Source organism: Xyrauchen texanus, chromosome 12 (genome assembly GCF_025860055.1).
Source record: "Xyrauchen texanus isolate HMW12.3.18 chromosome 12, RBS_HiC_50CHRs, whole genome shotgun sequence".
Lineage (NCBI taxonomy): Eukaryota > Metazoa > Chordata > Actinopteri > Cypriniformes > Catostomidae > Xyrauchen > Xyrauchen texanus.
In genome coordinates, this window is record NC_068287.1 from 36,134,387 (window position 1) to 36,157,810 (window position 23,424).

General features: G+C 37.3%; 1 protein-coding gene across 1 annotated transcript; it reads right to left on the bottom strand.

Moving 5' to 3' along the window:
- Positions 1-16,003: 16,003 nt before the first annotated feature.
- Positions 16,004-21,815, bottom strand: LOC127652595 (cytochrome c oxidase subunit NDUFA4-like). The gene is made up of 4 exons (XM_052138825.1): positions 21,650-21,815; positions 19,641-19,729; positions 19,344-19,404; positions 16,004-16,325 (listed from the first exon to the last, which is right to left on the bottom strand). Exons 1-4 carry the CDS (start codon positions 21,689-21,691, stop codon positions 16,269-16,271), a joined length of 249 nt encoding a protein of 82 aa, XP_051994785.1. The 5' UTR covers positions 21,692-21,815; the 3' UTR covers positions 16,004-16,268.
- Between the last annotated feature and the right edge of the window lie 1,609 nt (positions 21,816-23,424).

The following is a 23,424-nucleotide window of genomic DNA, read 5'->3' on the forward strand; positions in this document are numbered from 1 at the left end:
AGGGTATTTAATATTTATCTTAACACGTATTCTCACATGTGTGACAGAAAAAACATGAAAGAGAGAACAGAATTGCTATGTTTTAATATGACATGATCGGGGAAGCTTTAAAAGGCTGGTTATTGCCGCCTCAGAACTCAGGCCTAATGGCATGTCTGCTCCAAAGCTAAGGTTTCACTTAATTGTCTCTTTTAAGCACAAACACGAACAGCATTGTCTCATTATTTCGGGCTGGATTTCTTGAGTTTTGGTACTGAATGAATTATTCCTCGCCACTCATCATGACCGTGCACCCTTCACCGATTCAAAATGAGAGTATAGTTACATACACGCTATATTTCCACAAAGGAATGAAGCAGTCAGGCTTATGATCACTGTTTGCAACACAGAAGCAAGATTGTTATGGATAATTGGCAACACAGTCTAATCAAGCACGGGTGATTGCCTGTTTTTAAAAATTCTCTTCCAGTCCTTGTATCAATTTGTAACTAAATGGAAAAGGCCTATGCAGTGGAATCGGAAATGTGCGCGCGCTCTCTCACACTCTCTCGCTCTCTCTCTCTCTCTCTCTCTCTCTCTCTCTCTCTCTCTCTCTCTCTCACTGGGTCAGAGGCGAACGCAATCCCAGGGCTGGTTTAAGCTTGGGGACAAAAGGGGTGGTCGTGAATGAAAATATACAGGCCTTGCACTTTGATTCCTGCGAGGACCAGTCAAGACCAATAATACATTACAGCCCAAAACCCCGCAACAGATGCTGAAAGTAGCCACACGTCAAAGTGTCCCACGGGAGAAGTGCTGAGTGTCTCCCGCTCAGTGTAATAGCGCCCTCTATGGACAAACAATCACTACAACTCTGAAACCAGTGGAACAGTGGAGGAGACAAGTTATTGCGGACTGTGGCTAGTTGGGCTTTATTTATTATTAAGGAAGGTTTATTCTTAAAGTCAATTTCTGTATAGGCACATAGCTTAAAGTTTTGACTACAAAAAAGGGATTGCAAATTTTAACTATTATTGAACAATAAAAAGTTAAGTTCATTGAACACATGTTAACCTCTTGTGAATATATGCCCTAACAGCAGGCATGTTGTCACACTATCCTTAAACACAAAATGTTTAATGAAACAACAAAAAGGTAATATACAAAAATATAAAAACATTGTTTTGGCCAACAAATATTTAATGTAGTAAAACGTATACATTTATAACATTTAAAACACGTGTGACAACTTGCCCCACTAAAAACTTGACAGGTTGCCTCAAACTGACATTTATGGGGAATATCATTGTTGTGAGATGACAGTTTAACATTTTGGTTTCACTTATTCACTGAACAAATATTACATAAAAATTATCAATTTTAGTTTGGAGTATGTAAATCACAAAAGTTATTCTAATTTGAAGGAATATTACGTGTTCAATTCAAGTTAAGTTTAATCAACAGTATTTGTAGCATAATGTTGATTACCCATTATATATATATATATATATATATATATATATATATATATATATATATATATATATATATATATATATATATATATATATTTGTCCATCAGTTTCTTTATAAAAAAATTTAAAAAAAGAAGAAAAAATCAAGGTTGCAGTGTGGCACTTATAATGGAAGTGAATGGGGCCAATTTTTGGAGGGTTAAAAGGAAGAAATGTGATGTTTGACAACTAGCCCCAGTCTTCCTTATAACACATGAGTATACACAAATACTACAGACCAGCAGAATAGATGGACCTACAGAAAGGGAAAGGAAGAAAATGTGTCCACTGCAGTGGCACAGGTGTTTGATGTCATGACATCTGGTGGGGTGGATCCACAATTCTTCCACTCTCCCTATATCAGTCCCTCCACCCTTTCTGCTGTCTCCATGGTGACAGATGAGGTCCAGAGGTTCTGATGTATCCTCACCGCTCCACCCAATGGTCTGTCCCTGCGGTCCATTCCAGAATGCTCATTTCGACCCAACACAGTAGCAAAGGTTAACTGCTTACAGAGAGGGTCAAGAGCAAATGAATGACAACAGAGACCTGCAGTTGTGCAATTAAAGAGCGTAAATTGATTTGCAAGCACTCTGTAATGCGGTTCAATGATGGGAAAGGAGGAGGCAGGAACCAGCCGAGCAATCAATGTAAACTTTTAATGACTCAAAGGAACTTAAACATAACATAATATACACAGACACTCTCTCTCTCTCTCTCTCTCTCTCTCTCTCTCTCTCTCTCTCTGTCTGTCTGTCTGTCTGTCTGCTCTCTCTCTCTCTCTCTCTCTCTCAGACTGGCATCCCCGGCTCCTCTTTTTCCCTCTTCTGACCGATTGGGCCAATTCAGTGCCGAGTGTCTATCGTAACGGCCCCGCCACGCCCTCCTCCTCATCACACACGCCTAAAAGTTCATCTAAAATTTAAAAACAAATATAATCTCTTTAATATCTCAGTTGTTTTTCCAGCAGTGAAGCAATTAAAAAAAAAAGGCTGGCAGCATGTAACAGCCAATTCATCTACGGTCTGTACTCTCCTGGGGCTATCTATGTGTGTCTCGCTGAGTACTAGACTCTATATCCTCTACACTCTACAAGTTGGTTGGATAGTTCCTGTGTTGCTCATCCTGTGGGCGATTGGTGACAATTCCACTAAATGACTCTAACCCACGAGCATGGATAGGTCCTAAATGACTTAATGATATGAATTTGTTGATCTTCAATACAATCCAGACAACTGCATGTGATAATAATGAGAGGGACATTTGTGGGAAGTTTGCTGTAATTTTGTCATTTGTATAATTTTGAATGGAGCCAGTTTGTAAACGTTAAAATGCTTACTGTTTAGCCACAAGACATAAATAATATGCATGTTAACATGGTTTTATTGTGATAAAAAAAAATCACATACAAATCGCTCAAATAATACACAACTTTTATCAGCAGAATTAATTCAAGTGCTTGTATAAAATTATAAGTTTCACATTTCTTCCACTAAACTATCCAAAAAAATTCCCATTCTGTTCCATTGTAAGTGCCTCTCTGAAACCTCGATTTTGGCTTTTTTTTTAAGAAAAGGAGAGACAAGGGGGGCCTGGGAAGCTCAGCAAGTATTGACGCTGACTAACCTCCTCGTGGTCGCGATTAGTAGTTCTCGCTCTCAATGGGGCATGTGGTAAGTTGTGCGTGGATCGTGCAGAGTAGCATGAGCCTCCACATGATAAGATGCGCGGACTGGCACTTGTCGTCCGCCACCCGGATTAAGGTGAGTAATTCGCGCCACCACAAGGACTTACTTAGTTGTGGGAATTGGGTATTCCAAATTGGGAAAAAAGTACAATATTAAGAATAAAAAGACATCAATATTATGCCAGAAATGCTGTCGATTGAGCTTAACTTGTATTGAACCTGGATACTCCTTCAAGTTTTAACATTAGGTACTTTTCCACAATCGGGCAGAACAGTTCTCGTGCGGAACTGTGCCATTCCATACCAATCCAGGTTTATTTTTCCATTCTAGTGCTGTGAAATCAGGAATGATTGAGCACGTGACCAAACGTGGAGGTCTTCCACTAGCACGGTTGAACACGGTTAAGCCCAAAGTACATTTCTATTTTTGCACGTAAGCTAGAGTGATGTAAATTTCGTCAGTAGCAGATTGCTCAAGCACTGTATGCACACAGCCCAATTTTTCTTTGTGTGCCTGGAATAATTTGCACTAATTAGTGGGTACACGAGGTGGCAACACTCACAGTTGGGCCGTTGCTTTCTCAAAGTAGTGCAAAAACACGATGTAAACAAAAGCAGACAGAGGTGGAAGCATGTGCACGTCAAGAGCACATGTGTGAGGTCAGAAGATACTATAAAGACTATAAAGACTTCTTTATGGGTCTAAACTCTAATTTCTATAAACTGAATAGAAATTCCAGTACTGCATACTGAACCAGTTGCAGCACAACTGTGATACGCGCCCAAATAGCTGAAAGGCTAGAGTGTTCAACTTTACAACTAAGCGTAAAAACCCAAGTATAGTTTGGGTTTTAGCTAACCTAGCTGAGAAATCCAGGCTTGGAATGGTTTGTAATCGTTTCAAATTGTTCTCAGGTGGAAATGTAACTAGAGTCGTTGCTCACTGTGCTCAGAATCATTTGGCGTGATGATAGAAGAGTGCTTATTACCTCAAATGTTTCTCCTAACAATGGCTTGGGTTAAATAAATATGTTTAATATATATTGTTAATAAATATTTTACCTAACTGACACAAATGAGACAATTATTGAGATACCCTACGAGTATCAAGCTATATATGAATGAGGATGGCTTAGATGTTCATGAAAATCTCTGACATTTGATTGCATGCTTTGGTGTCTCTTGGCAAAATAAAGCACAGTTTGAGACATTGTAGAGAGTATTTGGGCCTTTATCTCAGGAGAAATATCCGAGAAGCATGAGACTTCTGCAAAAGTCTCCATTTGCTCTCCTAATCTCATTGCTGTTTAGGTGGAGAAACTAATGAGATCTCATTTGTTATTCTTCTGTCATTTGGGACTGAAAATATCAACATTTCTCCTCAGCAACTCTTACATTTTTAAGCCAAATTGCAACAGATCTCAAAAACATCACTCAACTGATTTAGAAAAAGACAATTGTGCTGTATTTACAAAGCTTGCAAAGGCTCGTCAAGATCGTCATCTCTCTTTTTTCTGCTTTGCGGAATGAGTCAGGGGACTCTCCGTCATCAGCGAGTGTATAATGAATCCACAGAGACACATTTTGGCAAATAATTGAACCGTTATCATTCACAACTTAATTACACGCTCAGGGAATAACCCAATGAGTCGAGGATGAGCACCAAGCAGAACAAAGAGAATAGAGGGAGAAAGAAAGGCCAAAGGGGATACGGGTCAATCAGTTCATATTGAAGACAACGATCACGAAAAATATCCTGTCATTTAGAACATCACAAATACTCTTACAGGTGGACAGGATCAGTATCAGATGAACACTAATTTTGGTAGCATGACGTTAATCAGGTGTTGGCAGCATTGGCCAAACGGGTGGTCTGAGTCTGGCACGGCAGGACCCCAGGACTGTGGTGTTCTGTTTGAAGTTTAATGATGCCAGCTGCCAGCACTGCCATACTGGAGGCACTAATGATCTGGCGGTACCAGCACAGAGGCACCTGGACGCTCCGCACAGCTCCGCATGGACAGGGAGGTGGGGCTGCCATGCGCCCATGATAGGGCCGCGTGGCGTGGAGGGGTGTTCTTTGAAGACTGAACCCCCCCCTCCCATTTCCATATTTCATTACACACAGCTGAGCGACAGAGCCCCAGCCAGATGTTCTATTTTGAGCTATTTAAATTTTGACCTGCTTTTTCCTGCTTCTGTTTGTGAGGAAGAAGAAAAAGATGGAGGAATTTCAATCAACAACCACAGCACAGATGCCAAGTTACTTGGAAGGATATTGGCATAGATTATTATTTCTGTTTTTCCACACAATCAGTTGATTTAAATCAGGGAACAGACTGACAAAGCACAGAACATTTAACCCTGTTTAACTTTATCAATCTGTTCTGAAATCTGCAGAGAGGTGTTTTCAGGTGTCACACACGCATTTGGGATTTTCCATGGACTTCTGTAGTTTTTATGCTGAGCTATTTGAATTTAATATGCCTTAAACCTACACTTAAACCTCACAAAAAACTTTTAGCATATTTATATTTTCATGAATGCATTATTTTTTATAAATTTTTATTAAATTATTTTATAATTTATAAAGCCATTTTTCTAGCCATTACAATTTCAGGTCATTTCAGGTTTTAATATCCTTGTGGGGACATTTGGTTTTAGCAAAGTAGGCAAAACCTGAAACACACACAAACATTTGAAATAGTTTGTTAAATGTGTGTAACAAAGTTCAATGGAAAGGAGGAGGCAAGAACCGGCTTGACAATATAAATAATAGTTTAATAATAAACTTAAACTAAAAGACCAACATAAACACATGCAGGCAGCTGCCCATAACTCACTCTCACTCTCACTCTCACTCTCTCTCTCTCTCTCTCTCTCTCTCTCTCTCTCTCTCTCTCTCTCTCTCTCTCGAACTTCCACCTCTGGTCACCTTTATCCCTCTGGAGGGCTTGATTAGCCTGATTAGGGGCCGGGTGTACAGCATCACACCCCGACCTGCCCTCCTCCCTGCCATAATGTGTTTTTTCTTTCTTGCCCTAAAACATTCAAGTTTTTTTTATTCATTTTCAAATTCTATTTTAAACCTGTTTAGTTTGCTGCTTGCAGCCTGCCCATTCATGAATCTTTAAGGAGCATATTCTATCATAATCAATGGTCTCAAAAAGCCCAGATGGAAATTGCAGACTTTTTTTTAACTTCTGTGCTGATTGATGAGGGAAAATCTGCAGAAATTTGCAGAATGGATTTAAATATGGTCAAATTTGTTTATCATTAAGAATATTCCAGGCGCAATACAAGTTAAAGAGATAGTTCACGCAAAAATTAAAATTCTCTCATTAACCACCCTCATACCATCCCAGATGTGTATGACTTTCTTTTTTTTTTTTTTTTGCTATACAGAAGAAAGATTTTTAGCTCTGTAGGTTTATACAATGCAAGTGAATGGTGACTGGACCTTTGATGCTCCAAAAATCACAGAAAGGAAGCATAAAATTAACTCCAGTTCAATATGTGTCTTCTGAAGCGATGCAATCACTTTGGGTCAGAAACAGCTCAATATTTCAGCCATTTTTACTAAAAATGTACTAAAACAAAAAAAAAAAAACAACAAAGGAATACTCCAGGTTCAAATTAAGCTAATTTGAGACCATTTGTGGAATAATTTTTGCTCGTTCCTTTATTTTCTTTAAAAAAAGCACAAATCTGGGTGGCTTATTTTTAGAGTGCTTAAAGGCAGAAATGTGAAGCTTATAAGTTTACAAAAGCATTAATTATTCTGTTAAAACTTGTACATTATTTGAGCTGTAAAGTTGTTTAAAAAAAAACTAAAAAAATCCAGTGAGCAGCAGTTCTGTGGACGGAGAGAGAACAATGGAGAATGGCCAGACTGGTTCGAGCTGAAAGAAACGCTACAGTAACTCAGATAACTGCTCTGTACAATTGTAGTGAGCAGAATAGCATCTCAGAATGAACAAGTCAAACCTTGAGGCGGATGGGCTAAAACAGCAGAAGACCACATCAGAAACTTTATTAGGACCATAGTGTTCCCAAGAAAGTGCTCAGTGAGTGTAAGTGCTTTTTTCGAAATTCATTATTGTCGTAATAAATATCATTCCACAAATGCTGTCGATTGATCTTAGCTTGTATTGAAACCAGAATATTCCTTTAAACAAAGCTGAGAATGCTACACTTTTTTGGAGGCTCAAAGCATAATCAAATTAGCTAAAATATGTAATAAATCATCACACACTGCCAGTGGGATTTGTAGAACTTTGTGAATGCCTGTGTTCCAATTCTGCAGAGAAGTTATTTGCAGAATTCTGCACGTGCAGATTCGGTGTGGGTCTGGCTATCAGTAAAATCGGTAAAATCAGTAAACTACAGGGACTAATGGCTCATTTACAAGCTCACATTTTTTTAAATATGTGTTACAAATACTCAGACCTTCTGTTCCACTGTGTCCTGTTATAGTGCAACTTATTCAACAGTATATTCACACACACACACACACACACACACACACACACACTGAACTTTCATATCATTCTCAGGCTAATGTTTCCAGTCTAATGTAATGCATCACCTCACAACTTGCTATATGGATTTCATCCTGAGATCATGCAGCACCCAATGCCTCTCTAAACTACAGAGACAGAGCTGACCTTTGTACGAGTGTGTATAACAGAACGAGATAAATGGAGGGAGGTGGACAAAGAAAATAATTTTAAATACTATAATTTTTGTACTTCCATCACAAAAAGGGGGGTGGGGGGGGGGGGCATTGAAGAAGTGCCATTGTTTTCTACTATGACTGAAATATAAGATCTACACTTGATCAAAGGCAGACTACTGTGTGCCAGAAGCAGAGATAGGTGCTGTCAACACTTCAGGCCATCCATCATTGTAACCCAATCATCTTTAAGTGCCTGGCATAATCCAATCAGCCACAAGCACACTCGGCACATAATCCAATCGAAACAGGCCATTCCCCATTGACACTCTACTTCACCTGTCAGCAGCACTGAGCATGTTACAGGCGAGGTATATGATTGGCCTGTAGATTAGGAGTAATGTCAGATTATCCAGAGTGAAGTGAAGGCTGCACAGCAGGTTAGGTCATGAAAGGTTATGTGCCTAAAGAACTGACATAAAATGAAATTCAGACTCCACATGATATAAACCACTAAAGGGGAAAAAACTTAAGCATTTCTAACCAGCATGTGGTAATGTAAAAATACTGAAAGTGCTATTTGGTCTCTATAAAATATATACCAGTATTTTAAATTTGCCTTTATATGCTTATTGGAAAATAGATCTTAAATGCCATTTTCTGTGCCACTAGTAGCACCAAATGGAACTGCAATCTTTTTGTTTGTGTGGCTCGACTGGGCCGATCAAAAATTAAAGGAATAGTTCACATAAAAATTAAAATTCTCTCATTATTTAATCACCCTAATGCCATGCCAGATGTGTATGAGTTTCTCTCTTCTTTTTTAGAGAATTTTTAGAAGAACATGCAATTGAATGGTGACCAGAACTTTGAAGGTCCAAAAAGCATATAAAGAAGGCATAAAATTAATCCAACTCCAGTGGTTTAATCCATGTCTTCTGAAGAAATATGATAGAAATAAATAAATATGTATTTATCCTTTTGTACTATAAATCTCTACTTTCACTTCCACATTCTTCTTCTTTTGTTTTTGACGATTCACATTTTTCATGCATATCACCACCTACTTGGCAGGGAGGAGAATTTATAGTATAAAGGACATAAATATTGATCTGTTTCTAACCCACGCATATCACATTGCTTCAGAAGATATGGATTTTACCACTGGAGTCTAATGGATTATTTTTATGCTGCCTTTATATGCTTTTTGGACCTTCAAAGTTCTGGCCACAATTGACTTCCATTGTGTGGACCTTCAGAGCTAAAAAAAATATATTATACAAATCATTGTTTGTGTTCAGCAAATGAGAGAAAGTCATACATATCTGGGATGGCATGAAGGTGAGTAAATGAAGAGAAAATTTCCATTTTTGGGTGAGTTATCCCTTTAACTTTTTAATTTCTGAGATGATAATTAATGCCACTTGCTGAATTAGACAGGCAGAGTGAGGTCATATGAAAACAATGTACTGTAGCATCCTATTGTTTGAAAATACACACTTCGAGGCGACTGTTGCTCAGGTGGTAGAGAGGGTTGGCCACTAATCACAGGGTTGGTGGTTCGATTTCCGGCCCACACGACGCCAGCATGCTGAAGTGTCCTTGGGCAAGACACTGAACCCCAAGTTGCTCCCAATGGCAGGCTAGTGCCTTGCATGGCATCTTTGCCATCATTGGTGTGTGTGTGTGTGTGTGTGTGTGTGTGTGTGTGTGTGTGTGTGTGTGTGTGTGGTTGAATGAGTCACAGTGTAAAGTGCTTTGAAAACCACTAAGGTTAAAAAAGTGGTATATAAATGCAGACCATTTACACTTTATCTCTGCTGCATGAGTATTTGGCAAATGGTTCAATGAGCCAATTTTCTCCTAAAACACTAATAGTGGCAAATATGTAAAAACAAATCAACTTTCTCCAAATAAGGTCCCCTCTGCATGCTCCAAAAGTTCAGTCTCTCATGTGTTAAAATGACAAAACAGAATTAATTGGCTTTTTAAGGAACAGCTGTTTTAAACATTCTTAAAGTAAAAGGAAATAGTGTTGCTGATATAACTTTTTTATTCCTTTGGATTTGGTATTGGTTATTGGTAATGGGTTTGGCGGAATAAACAATGTTGAACATTGGACCCTGAATGAATATGCCCAGATTAAATGTGCGTCAGTGAGGCTAGGATGGACAAGAGATAATAAAACCTTCTTCAAAACTAATAAAGATAGCTGATGCAGATGTTTATTTAATGAACAGGGCCTCTTAAGCCCAATTTGGTGGGTACGAAGAAAATTAAACCCTGTCTGTTGATCAATCACCTAAAAGCAACTTTAGCTGCACACATATCTTTGTTTATTCTAAGATAACATTCTAGGCAATATAATAAAGCTACTTTATGTGAGCTGAGAAAACAAAGACAGCAAATACACCAAGTTCTCTGAGAGCTTACAGTGAGTTCAATTATTTTAACCACCAATATTTACCCATCAATCCCATTTGTGCATCTCCTTTCTCTCATTAAGACAATCCAAAGCCGTAAGGTAAAAAAAAAACACAAGCACAGACTAATATAAAGTTAAAGCTACACTATGAAAGATTTTTTTATTAAAAATGAACAAATTGCCATTATTGATTGATCGAGTACATAGACAAGCAGTGTTCAAAACAATGTTCTTACCTTACCCTGATTAAATATTGTAAGCTTATAAAATGTATTTGTGTGTTGAGCAGTCAGGTTTAATTTGGCGCAAAATCACTGGCTTATGACATTCATCCTTGCGTCATTACATTATGTCCGCCCACACAGGAAAGAAGTGCTGACTGTCCAGTTCAGTTCAGGAACACTCACACAGTTCAGAACAGCATCGATACAGTTTAGATGGATGTATATCTGTTATCCATTTGGCAAAGTTGCTTACCTGCTATAATGCTTGGATATGTTTTCTGGTAGGGCTGTTGTAGTACAATTCAAACATTAGATAAAACACTTGAATAATCATATTAAGATCTACTGGTGGTGGCTGAGGAGAGTCCCCTGTTCTGTATTTAAAAGTGCTTTGAGTGTAGTGTCCGAAAAGTGATTTAAGTGTAAAATGCATTCAAATATGCAAATAAGAGTGTTGTTTATCTTCATAAAAGCATGTAATATTTCTGTTTCAAATGTTCAATACTATAACATAATATCAACATGAAAATAGCTTGTTATGACTCCGGCACCAGTCATGATCACACATGTGTGATGTCCAGGTAAGCTCAAATTGGGAGATTCATTCGCCGGAAGAGCAGTGCCGAAACACAACTGACATATTGTATTCTTCTGCAAATTGCTTGCATATTTTTTTTTTTTTTTTTTTTTTTTCAAAGACATATACTTACCTATTACTACATTTTTTCTGTGAGTAAAAATATGTATATATATATATATATATATATATATATATATGATTAAAATTATACAGACTTACTGTTTTATGGTGGCCACCATGTGAGATCACATGGCCAGCCCAACACTGCTCACTTCATCTCATTAATAAAATGTCCATTATTCAAATAATTTGAGGTAGACTCAGCATGATACATTTGTGTAATCTCAGATAAAAACAAGCCAACAACAACAGTTTTGGGGATAATATTTATATGCATTTATGTTGACCATTAACAGTTCTTATGTGATAAGATGAAAAAATATATATTTCCTTGTCAAATACAGTATTTTAGAAGTGGCACTGCACAGGGCCGTGAACAACATTCAGGGGGACACATCCAGCCTATTTTTAGATTAACAGTCATCAGGCAATATGATTTTATCACTGACATATTCTAATTGTGTAATTGATAATTACACTTATTCTAAATAATGTCTTCCTTCTTTGTTGTAGAACATCCTGAAATACTTCACATTATGGAAATAATACAGGTTGCAAAAACCTTACCATGTTGACTTTTGGACTACATTCTTTATCATCCTTGTCATTTTGATTTCTCTGAAAGCCTACCATTTGCAATAGCACTTTTGTTGACAGAGGCCAGTGTGCAGCCACATGAAAACATTTTAAGAGAAGTTTTGACAGTGATAATAATTCTCTCTCAATCTGTGTGACTCTATTGCCATTTTAGACCACGTTGAACCCTCATCTGACCTGCAGTAGATCATATTCAGCACTCTGAAATTTCTCCCTTTCCACTCATTATATTCTACATGTAGTTTGATTTGACACGGAGGCCCATGTCTAGTGGAAGGTCAGAGGTAAGGAAGATGGATGACTGAAGTGCGAGACTGACCACTGGGGTGACGAACAGCCTGAATTCATCAAACATCAGTCTGTTTTATAGTCAGGTCTATAAAATACAGCACTGCTTTCACTCAAATATAACCAATCATGTCTCTACATCAGATTACAGTTAGGCGCAGGAATAATATGGAGTGGTGCTTTATTGATTTAAAACTTAGGCTATACTGCTGCTGACTTTTTGTTGTCTTTTTCTGTCACATACTCTCAAACACAGGTTAAGTCAATGTTCATTGATACTTTCAGGTAGAGGCTCAATTAAATCCTAAGATCCATTACTTTTTCTTAACTCACTCCTAATGAGAGAGAGCCTGACCTATGACAACAATGAAGAGTATGTGAAAATAATGAGTGGAAATTTTGCAGAAAGTTTGCCACAGAGGACTGCCAGAACTCTTGATTTTTTTTTAAGGGTGATGCTCTGCAAACGGCAAGGAAGAAAGTCAGGGACCTTTTTTAGCGAATCAGAAAACATATCCAATCACAAACTCTCTCAGCTTATTAATCATTTTGCGCCTACGGTTTTGTGGGCATTCGGTTGGCTGACATGTCTTTAAAGGGCGGGGTTTAGAAGAGAGGGTGTGTGGTTGAAGCTTGGGGGCAGGCTTATTTAAAGGAATAGTTCACTCAAAAAGGAAAATTCTCTAATAATTTACTCGTCAAAAACGTGTCCAAAAGACTCTCCAAACAAATAAAACATAATTATATCTAATTAATTACACATGCAAATACAACAATGAATACAAGTATGCTCTCTTTTCAAAGCATGCAGACATAAGAGATATCATTCAGTTCCATTCTGTGTCATTTAAGTCATCATTGAGTCTGTGTCATGTACTTGCCACCATCTCCTTGTGGCCATATGTAATTAGAGTGAATGATCCTCTCTGCCCATATTTGGATGACTTTCACCTGGTTGCAGTGATCTGAATCCTAATATGGTTTGTTCAGTGTTCCATGACGCTGGACAATGTACTACATTATTTCTGATGAAGTTATCTGATCCAGGAAAAATGTATGTGTTCACATGTGCTGTGTGCACACTGTGTTTCATGTGGATTATTTAATGATCTATGCATCCAATTACGTTATGTGTAGGCTCGTTTTAACAGAAATCTCTAATGGAAATGTTATGTTCCATTTATTTTTCTTGAAGTCATAAGCAAAATCCAGCATATGCAACATGTATGACAAATATATACTTAGCTATTACTATATTTTTTTCCTGTGAGTAAAGAAAATTGTCTGGCAACATATGACATGGCTATTTGATGAGTTTGATGTTTTTACCGGTTAAAATAACATGTACAGTGCAAAATTATTAATAAATTATCAAAACAGAACACTTCTGATTTGTCTGCAAATTTCAAAGCATTTGTTTAGTTTTGGTCATAATGCATATATGCATTGTTAGTACAGCTTCTAAGCTTTAAAACGATACATATTTTGTGTTGGTCAAGAGTGTAGTTATTCATATTTTGAATAAAATAAAATATCGGTGGGCCAGTCGGTGGGTTACTTCAAAAGGTTAATTTGTGTGCTTACTGGAGCTTCAATGTTTTGGTCACCATTCTCTTGCATTGTTTGGACCTACAGAGCTGAAACATTCTCCTACAATCTTAATTTGTTTTCTGCAGAAGAAAGAACGTAATACATATCTGGGATGGCACGAGGGTGAGTAAATGTTGAGAGAATTAAAATTTTTGGTGAACAAATCCGGCTTTAAACGGCTGACATCACCTTTTAGTATTTGGTGGGAACAGACTCCCATCTCAACAGCCATCGTAAGTATTCTTTTACTATCAGCCAAAATGTAAAATAACCTTTACGATGGCGGGTGAAGTTTTAAAGCTGCTGGCATGTGAAGGTCTTCTTGACATTTTGCCGCTCATCTTCTCGTGCACGTTCTCTTGTCTGAGGGAAGAGATTTGCGCGCGCCCCGATGACATTTAAGTCATCAAGCAAAGAAAAATTGCGTTACCAAAAAAGAAATGGCTAAAAGCAGCTTGTTCTGTTCAGAGAAGCTGTTTTATAAGAACTGTATGAGCACATTCATCGTATCTGAACTGAAAAGATTTCTCTTGCACTCATGTTAATAGTTTCAGAGCTAGATAGGCTGTACATTTGTGTGACAGATAGCACTTCTCATAGAAATTTCATCTAATTTGGACTTTGACTTAAAATGCTTCACAAAACCATCAAATATATAAAACAGCCATTATGCACAATTATATACTCAAATTAATATGATCATGGCCTCAAACAGATTTTCTCTCTTTATCAACGTATATAGGCCTAATAGGAAGCGTGTCTTGACTTATGGGTAATACTGTCAAAAACCGTCAATAAAAGTGCTGTTAAAATGCTTACCAGAATTGCAACGTGTTTAGATGGCATTATAGTTAAGGATGTTTGTTTGATCGAATGTAGTGTAAGCAATTGTGGAAAAACTGTTCTAGAACACACGCCATCACACCTTCTTACATTCATCCGCTAGAAGGCAGTGCCGTGCAACGCAGGCCTCATTTACAATCAACAGCAGCAGCATCACAGTTGGCCTCTTCGTATAATTCTGTAGGGGTGCATGGTCTGTAACGTGAAACTAAACAATTATAAAAACTTCTGACTACAGACAAGTCTAACTTTGCCAAATCACATGTAATGACATTTCACTGTAGCTTTCATGATCCTTAAAGGGATAGTTCACCCAAAACATTTTATTCTCTCATCATTTACTCATGCCATCCCAGATGTGTGACTTTCTTCTGCTGAACAAAGGTTTTTTGAAGAACATTTCAGCTCTGTAGGTCCTAACAATGCAAGTGAATGGTGAAGCTCAAAAAAGCACTTAAAGGCAGCATAAAAGTAGGGCAATCCATAAATCCCCAATAGTTAAATCAATATGATAGGAATGGGTGAGAAACAGTTACAATTTCAAGTTCTTTTTTACTATAAATTCAATATGCACAAAGAATGTGAAAATTAACTTGAAAATAAATAGTAAAAAATGCCTTAAATACGGATTTGCTTCTAACCCACACCTAGCATATTGCTTTTAAAGACATGCATTTAACCACTGGAGTCTTATTGATTACTTGTATGCAGCTTTTATATGCTTTGAGCATCAAAGTTTTGTTACCCATTCACTTGCATTGCCCTACTGGGCTGAGATATGCTTCTAAAAATCTTAATTTGTGTTCATCAGAAAAAAGTTATACACATCTTGGATGGTATGAGGGCGAGTAAATGAGAATTTTCATTTTTGGGTGAACTATTCTTTTAACAAACGTCACCAATATGCACCAGGGCAAATTAGTTGCATTTAATCTGTGAAAAAAGCAGTTTAAATTATACTGAGGCTCTATTCATACATTTATTTTATAACTAACATATAGTAGTTTTTTTGCAGTCTGAATAGTAAGAGCACATTAAATTTCAGTCAAACCACATTTATAGGTGGTTTGAAATTCTATTAAAAATCAGATTTTTGAAAACATGCCATTTTTTTCATTATTCAACATACATAACATGTAACAACATAACATGTAACCGTGTTGTAATGTAGTCTGAAGCGTAAATCATCATAGTTTAGCAAATATGCCTGATGCTGACCCCACTGACTGGAAAAATTTAATCAATTGCAAAATTATAGCATGGAAAGTCAGTCCTCAATATTGGATGTTTGTGCAGTATGAACAAAGCTTTAAGACTAAACACCCCCCCACACACACACAGCTGTCCTTTACCAGTGGCAAGGTGCTCCTATTGTAACAGACATCTGATTTCAAGTCTATTTTAATCTATGTATGCATGTATGAATGTAGTGTCAGTTGCACACATACTTTCAAACACCCACATAATCATGACACATCAGCTTGTTTTTCTCTGTACGTGGGAAAAAAGTTATTTTATTAATTGTTTGTCAACACAGAATGGAAAGCAAATACAAGACACATCACAGATCCAATGGTAAAAGGGATCTAGCAAATCAGAGACAAAAAAAAGTGCGATATTTCGTCTCTTTGCATAAATTAATATATGAAAGGGCCAATGAGGATAAGTGTGCGGACTTGTAGCTCTTTAGATTTTTTTGTGATTAAGCCTTTGGTCCAGCATGAAGTCTGGATTCCCTGGATACATTTAGAAGTCAGGACGGTCCTTCTTGAGTTTGTTGTAGTCCATGTTCACTGCATAGAACTTGTGGAAAAAAAAAAGACATTTTAATTGATGAACTAAGAATACATATTAAATCGTTTAACAGGCAGCTGCTGTAAAATGTGCTCTCCAAAATCTATTAACTCTTCTATTTGTTTAAGTACTGAACTTGAACCCACATCAAATTCACATTAAGGAACGAGTATGATTAGATTTGCTACAACTAACAGAACGCATAAAATTAGCTTATGAAGCGCTTAATGAATCATTAATCACGATCATTAAGATCGGTGATGAGGTCCTGATACAGTCCTGGTCACATTTCTTAATATGCTTCCCTTAAGCACTTAACCAAAAATACATGCACTTAACAAAACGCATGCTGGTCAGTTAGCTTTTGAACTTAAAATTACAATTTGGTACATGCTCACATTTGAAACCTACTCTTTTTACAGCATGTGTGACAAGGATATCACGATTAAACCGTTTTACTATTAACCAGGATTAAAAATGTCAGTTACTTTTAACGTAAGAATTTATATTGTACAGTTAAACACTGAAGTGATTTCTTTAAACGAGGCAACAACAAAAAATACACTGATGACCCAAAACATTATGACCGCCGGCCTAATATGATATTGGTTCTCCGCGTACTGCCAAAACAGCATCGACCGACCGAGGCACGGACTCTGTCCTGTTGTATCTGGCACCAAAACATTATCAGCAGATCCTTCAAGTCCTGCAAGTTGTGAGGTGGAGCCACCATGGATCGGACTTGTTGGTCTAGCACATCCCACAAAATGCTCAATCGGTTTGAGCTCTGGGGAATTTGGAGGTCAGGGCAACACCTTGAACTCTTCATCATGTTCTTCAATCCATTCCCGAACAATATATGCAGTGTGGCAGGGTGCATTATCCTGCTGAAAGAGCTCACTGCCATCAGGGAATACTACTGCCATGAAGGGGTGTACCTGGTCTGCAAAAATGTTTAGGTAGGTGGCACGTGTCAAACTGACATCTACATGAATGCCCAGACCCAGAGTTTCCCAGCAGAACATTGCTGTGCCCAGCGTACCACACTCCTTCCACCGGCTTGTCGTCTTCCCACAGTGCATCACGGTGTCATCACTTCCCCAAGCAAATGGCACACGCGTTCACATGATGTAAAATAAAGCAGGACTCATCAGACAAGGCGACCATCTTCCACTGCTCCAAGGACCAGTTCCAAAGCTTTGTGGGCACTTCCGGCGGTGGACAGGGTTCATCATGGGCATTCTGACCGGTCTGCGGCTACATGGACCGGGAGCACCCCACAAGCTTTCAGAGATTCTTTTACCCAGTTGTCTGGCCATAACAATTTGGTCCTTGTCAAAGTCGTGCAGGTCTTTACTCCTGTATTCAACACGTTGACTACAAGATCTGATTGTTCACTTACCATCTAATCTACACAGACATTGACATGTGGCCTTGTTAGGAGATGATCAACGTTATTCACTTCACCTGTGAGTTGTTAATGTTTTGGCTCTACAGGGTATATATTATATATAAATACATCGATCAGCCACAACATTTAAACCACCTGCCTAATATTGTGAAGGTCCACCTCGTGACAGCAAAACAGCGCCAACCTGCATCTCAGAATAGCATTCGGAGATGATATTCTTCTCACCACAATTGTTCAGAGCGGTTATCTGAGTTGCTGTAGACTTTGTCAGTTCGAACCAGTCTGACTATTCTCTGTTGACCTCTCTCATCAACAAGGCATTTCCACCACAGAACTGCTGCTCACTGGATTCCTTTTGTTTGTGGCACCATTCGGAGTGAATTCTGGAAAATGCTGCGTGTGAAAATCCCAGGAAATCAGCAGTTACAGAAATACTTGGACCAGTCCATCTGGCACCAACAATCATCCATGCGATTATCTAATCAGCCAATCATGTGGCAGCAGTGCAGTGCATAAGATACAGGTTAGGAGCTTCAGGTAATGTACACATCAACCATAAGAATGGGGAAAATATTTGATCTCAGTGATTTGGAGTTGTAACATGATTGTTAGTGCAAGACGGGCTGGTTTGAGTTCTCTGTAACTGCTGATCTCCTGGGATTTTCACACACATCAGTCTCTAGAATTTACACCAAATGGTGGCAAAAACAAAAAACCTCCAGTCTGAGTGGCAGTTCTGTGGACGGAAACGCCTTGTTGATGAGGTCAACAGAGAATGGTCAGACTGGTTGGAACTGACAAAGTCTACGGTAACTCTGATAACAGCTCTGTGCAATGGTGATGAGAAGAATATCATCTCAGAATGCTATTCAGAGATGTGGGTTGGTGCCGTTTTGGCAGCATGGTGGGGAACTACACAATATTAGACAGGTGGTTTTAATGTTGTGGCTGATCGGTGTATATAAGTTTTTCGGTGTAATCCTAAATCTCTTGTGCTTGTGTCTGGGTGGTTAGTGTGGCAGTTACTATGATTACGAACGTTGTCCGCATGGTGCTTGGCTAGGTATTGTGGAATGAAAGCGAACTTTGATAGCACATGAAACTGGGGCTACACACAAACTCCAAAATATAACAAAAGAATTCAATCTACCAGTCTCAGATCAAACTTAAATTGGCTGTTTGGGAGCATTTGAATGATTAAAGGTTACTGAAAACAACAAATAATACATGCAAAAAAACAAAAAAAAACATGTAAATAAAAACTCAATCATTTCATTTTTACAAAGTGTCTAGAAATTGAATCATTTAATTTTATTTTTCATTTTGGCAAATACTTTGCAGACACTGTGAAAATTAAATGGTTAATGGGGTTTCAATTTCATTTATAAAAATGTGTATTTATTTAAAATCGGCAGATAAGTGCCATATCTCTTGGGTACCACAGAAATTTCACAGTAATGATCATACAATTAAAGTCTAAAGGGAAAGGCATTCAGGAGGGTTTAAATCCAGAAATGTTCACCTTGTATTTCTGTTAAAGTGTTTATAATAATTCTTTCATACAAAAATACAGAGCCTGGAATATATTGAGATGCAAGGTCACTGTGAGCTCATACCTTGTACCGATCAGTGGGCCCCAGTTTATTCCAGGGCTCTGGGTTGTTTTTCCTGTCCCAGCTGTGGAGATGAAGCAAATGAGGGCATAAATGACTTGCATGGTAAAACTAAATACAAAAATGGCATTGACATCCGTAGATCTCTGCCCATTGACTGGCTCAAGGTATCGAAACATTCTTGCTTCTCAGCACAGATTAATAATGCATTATCAAAATAAATGTTTCCTCAAGTTAAATAAGCAGCAGATCTGTGTTTTATTATCAATGTTGAGAGACTGATGATTAATGAATGCTTACCAGACGTCTGGGTTACGGATTGCCAGGCGAGCCAGGTATGTCAGAGACATGGTGCATCCACCGCCAATGAAAATAAAGAGTGGGATCAACTAGATAGAGAGATAAAGAAAAATATAAAAGCTGTAACTGGTTGGTATTTACAAATGACCATCAATTAGGGATGAACCGATTGTGAAATTCTGGGCCGATACCGACGTTTAAAATAATTTGTCCGATACAGTTTTTTTTTGCTGTTATTTAATCCCCCTTTTGTGCCAGTTAAAAATAAATCTACATTAATAAATGAGCTGTTTTTAAGTCTTTCAGCCGTGCATTACAACATCTTTGAATGAGCACAAATTAAATCATACAAATTTATGAAACAACATTTAATATAACCTTTCAAATAACAAAGATTCTTTTTGTGAAAAATAACTTTTTCAAGAGACTTTTTAACCTGCTATACAGCAAATACACAATTTTTCACTAAATCACAGACCAGACAGTAAAATACTCCCACACCACCAACATTTTCTTGCATTTCTTGCACATTTGAAAACAAACCACACGTGCGCACGGCATCCGTTGCCCTCTTGTGTCATGCCAGAGTGTACTGGATCATGATATAAAAATACTCGTATTGTGATTTTAGATCTTGACAGAACATTACTTTGTATCATTGCAATACAGCAACGATAAATGATAACTCAAGCATGTCGTACTGATCATACTGTCATCTAAATTAGTGGTTCTCAACCTTTTTAACTCCAATATTTGAAGGCCCCCTTGCCGAAACTAGACATGTCTGATTAAAATCATCATGGATCATTTTTGATTCTAGAAGTTTCAGAAAGTGTACGTTTATAATTTATAAGCATTCATCTTTAAGTATTTTTTAGCATTATAATTAATTTGTATTATTTTAAATTAATTTTAAGTCATCCTGAGGTCCCCTAGTGAGTCCTGACCATCTGGTTGAGAACCACTGATTGACATGCCAAATTTCAGTCAAGCAAACACAGGTTGTAAACCTATGTGATCAAAGTTGCAAAAAGGATATAAGCCCCGAATTACTCAAATACGAAATTGAGAAGTGTCTTAAGTTACAGAAAAACTTAAACTTGCAACTGCCTTGAGACACTTTTAAAGGTTAGAGGGAGTTAGGAGATACTTTCTAGTCAGGATACAGGACAAAAATAAAGGGTTCATCTAACAAGGAAATACTAATGATACGAAGTTGAGTATTTTGACCGCATTGGTCAGTCTGTCCTCAGTTTAGCTCGTTCGTCCTTGAGCTTCAGAGAGCAGTGCTGTCATGTGACGCGCGGACCTCTTGTGCCAGTTCCGTTTGCTTTATGGTTTTGTGCCCTCATAACGTACAACTCGTTTTAATTTCGTAAAATAAAAATGTAAGATTCATCAACTTAGGCACATAAATATAAAAGAATACGCGGATCGTCCAAAACAATATGAAATTGTGTCGTTTGTTTTGTTCACACTTTGAATGTGTTGTGGCAACTCGATAACACAATGTTAATAAAACGTAATAACAATAAAAAAAAGGGTTACCACAATTAGATCTATAGATCAGTTGTTACCACACTTTTTGAGCGACATATTGCTAAATAAAAATGGCAAATATTATTTGATGAATATTACACTTACAAAAAGAGCCATTTCTAACCAATTAAGAATTTTAGATCCGAGTTTTAATACAATATCTAAATATTCACAATGGACGTGAAGATTATTATTTCAGTGTATTTTCAAGATTTGAATATCACAATATAAGAATTTCGTGACATTTCCGGGTTTCTCATGACCATAAAAACCCAGCATTTAAGTAAAACGTTATTTCTGTTATGGCGTTTTAATGCTTTTATGTTTATTTCGAGATACATATTTATAGACCATCATGTCTCGCATTCCTTAGCAGGGACGCTAACAAGCTAACGAGGACACGTCTCAAACTCGCCATTTCCACCATCTATTTAAAGATTAAACTGTCCCCAAAAACATAATTTACTTACGGCAGGATGGCTTTTGAGTTGCCGACTGACCGTACTCAGCATCGTGACGGATGAGATGAGTTGAATCTCCCAAATTGTACAAAAGTAACCGGATTAGGCGCGGCCTGTACGAGTTCTTACAAGCTCGTGTCAGCAGTGAAAGACAACACAGTTCGCGGGGGGTTTATAGAGTTTGCCTGATTTGTTATATTATATTTAACATGGCAAGATATTTTTAATCTCATATGAGTTTATTAATACTTCTTACTACACAAAATATTTAAATGTTAGTTAATGTAATTTTAGAGGGTAGAATTGATGAGAATGTGTTCAAATGCTGAGGTGTTTTGTAAAGGCGGTGCTCTGGATACCCATTCTCTTGAGCGCTACTTTTTCTTATTGACCGCTGAGCTGATCTAGGGTCAGTATGAGTTTCCATGAACACTTCCCTGTCATTCGTAATGATTCCAGATATCTGATCCCAGGACAGTGAGTACAGTAAGCAGGCGTACGTGCAAGTAGTAGTAAAAGTGAAAGTAGGACAGGGGTTAGAAAAGGTCGTTCTAGGTCTTTGATGTGTTTTAAATTGTTACTCACAGAAAATATTGTAGTAGATGTGAAAGAGGTAAAAATGTTGATCAAAGCATACATTTTACTCCGTCATTCAAGAAATCTGTAAATTGAATGAGTTTGAATGTGTTCAATGAACACTTCTGAAAGCTTCTTTTTCACTTGAGTTGGTTGTAAATGGGTTAAAGGAATATCCCGGGTTCAATACAAGTTAAGCTTAATAGAAAGCATTTGTGGCATAATGTTGGTTATCACAAAAAATCATTTTGACTCGTCCCTCCTTTTCTAAATAAAAAAAAATCTTGGTTACTGTGAGGTGCTTACAATGGAAGTGAATGGGGCTAATATTTTGAGGGTTTAAAGGCAGAAACTTGAAACTTATCATTTTATAAAAGCACTTACATTAACTCTTCTGTTAAATCTAATATATTATTTGAAATGTAATGTTGGTTGTAAAAATCATTTTTACAGTCATTCTAGGGTTTTAGAGTTTGTTGACATTACATGGTAACAAAGTTGTAAAATTGACTATAACTTTATACAGAAAAGGTTAGTAAGTGATTTTATGACACGAAAATCGTGTTTACACGTATATTGTTTATGTCTCGTGGCTTTATTTTTTAAATAGTGAGTATTTTAAAGTTTATGGATTGGCCCCATTCACTTCCACTGTAAGTGCCTCACTGGAACCCAGATTTGTCTTTTTTTTTAAGTAATGAGGGAAGTCAAAGTACATTTTTGTGGTAATCAATATTATGCCACAAATGCCGTCAATTGATTTTAACTTGTATTGAACCTGAAATATTCCTTTAATCTCACACAACCTGTCAAAAACATGTCATATTTTTAACTCCAAAATAAAAATTTATGAAATTTAGCATATTTTCCCCATTTTTAATTACTGTAAAAGCAACACACAAAACAAACTCATTCTCATTCATTTATTACGAGAAAATATTATATTATTTAAATAATTTATACATCATGGTAGTATTCGTTGAGCTGAATTTAATTTCTAATAACAAACACACACACACCACAATGACTTTTTATACTGAATTATATATTTCAATAATTTATTTTAACAAATATATAGATTACTGTAACAGTTAAATGTGGGCAAGGAGGCGGGAACCGGCTGAACAATAAACGTAAAGTTTAATGATATAAATTAACTTAAACAACATAAAACATAAAGCAACACAGACACACCATGCAGCGTGGCC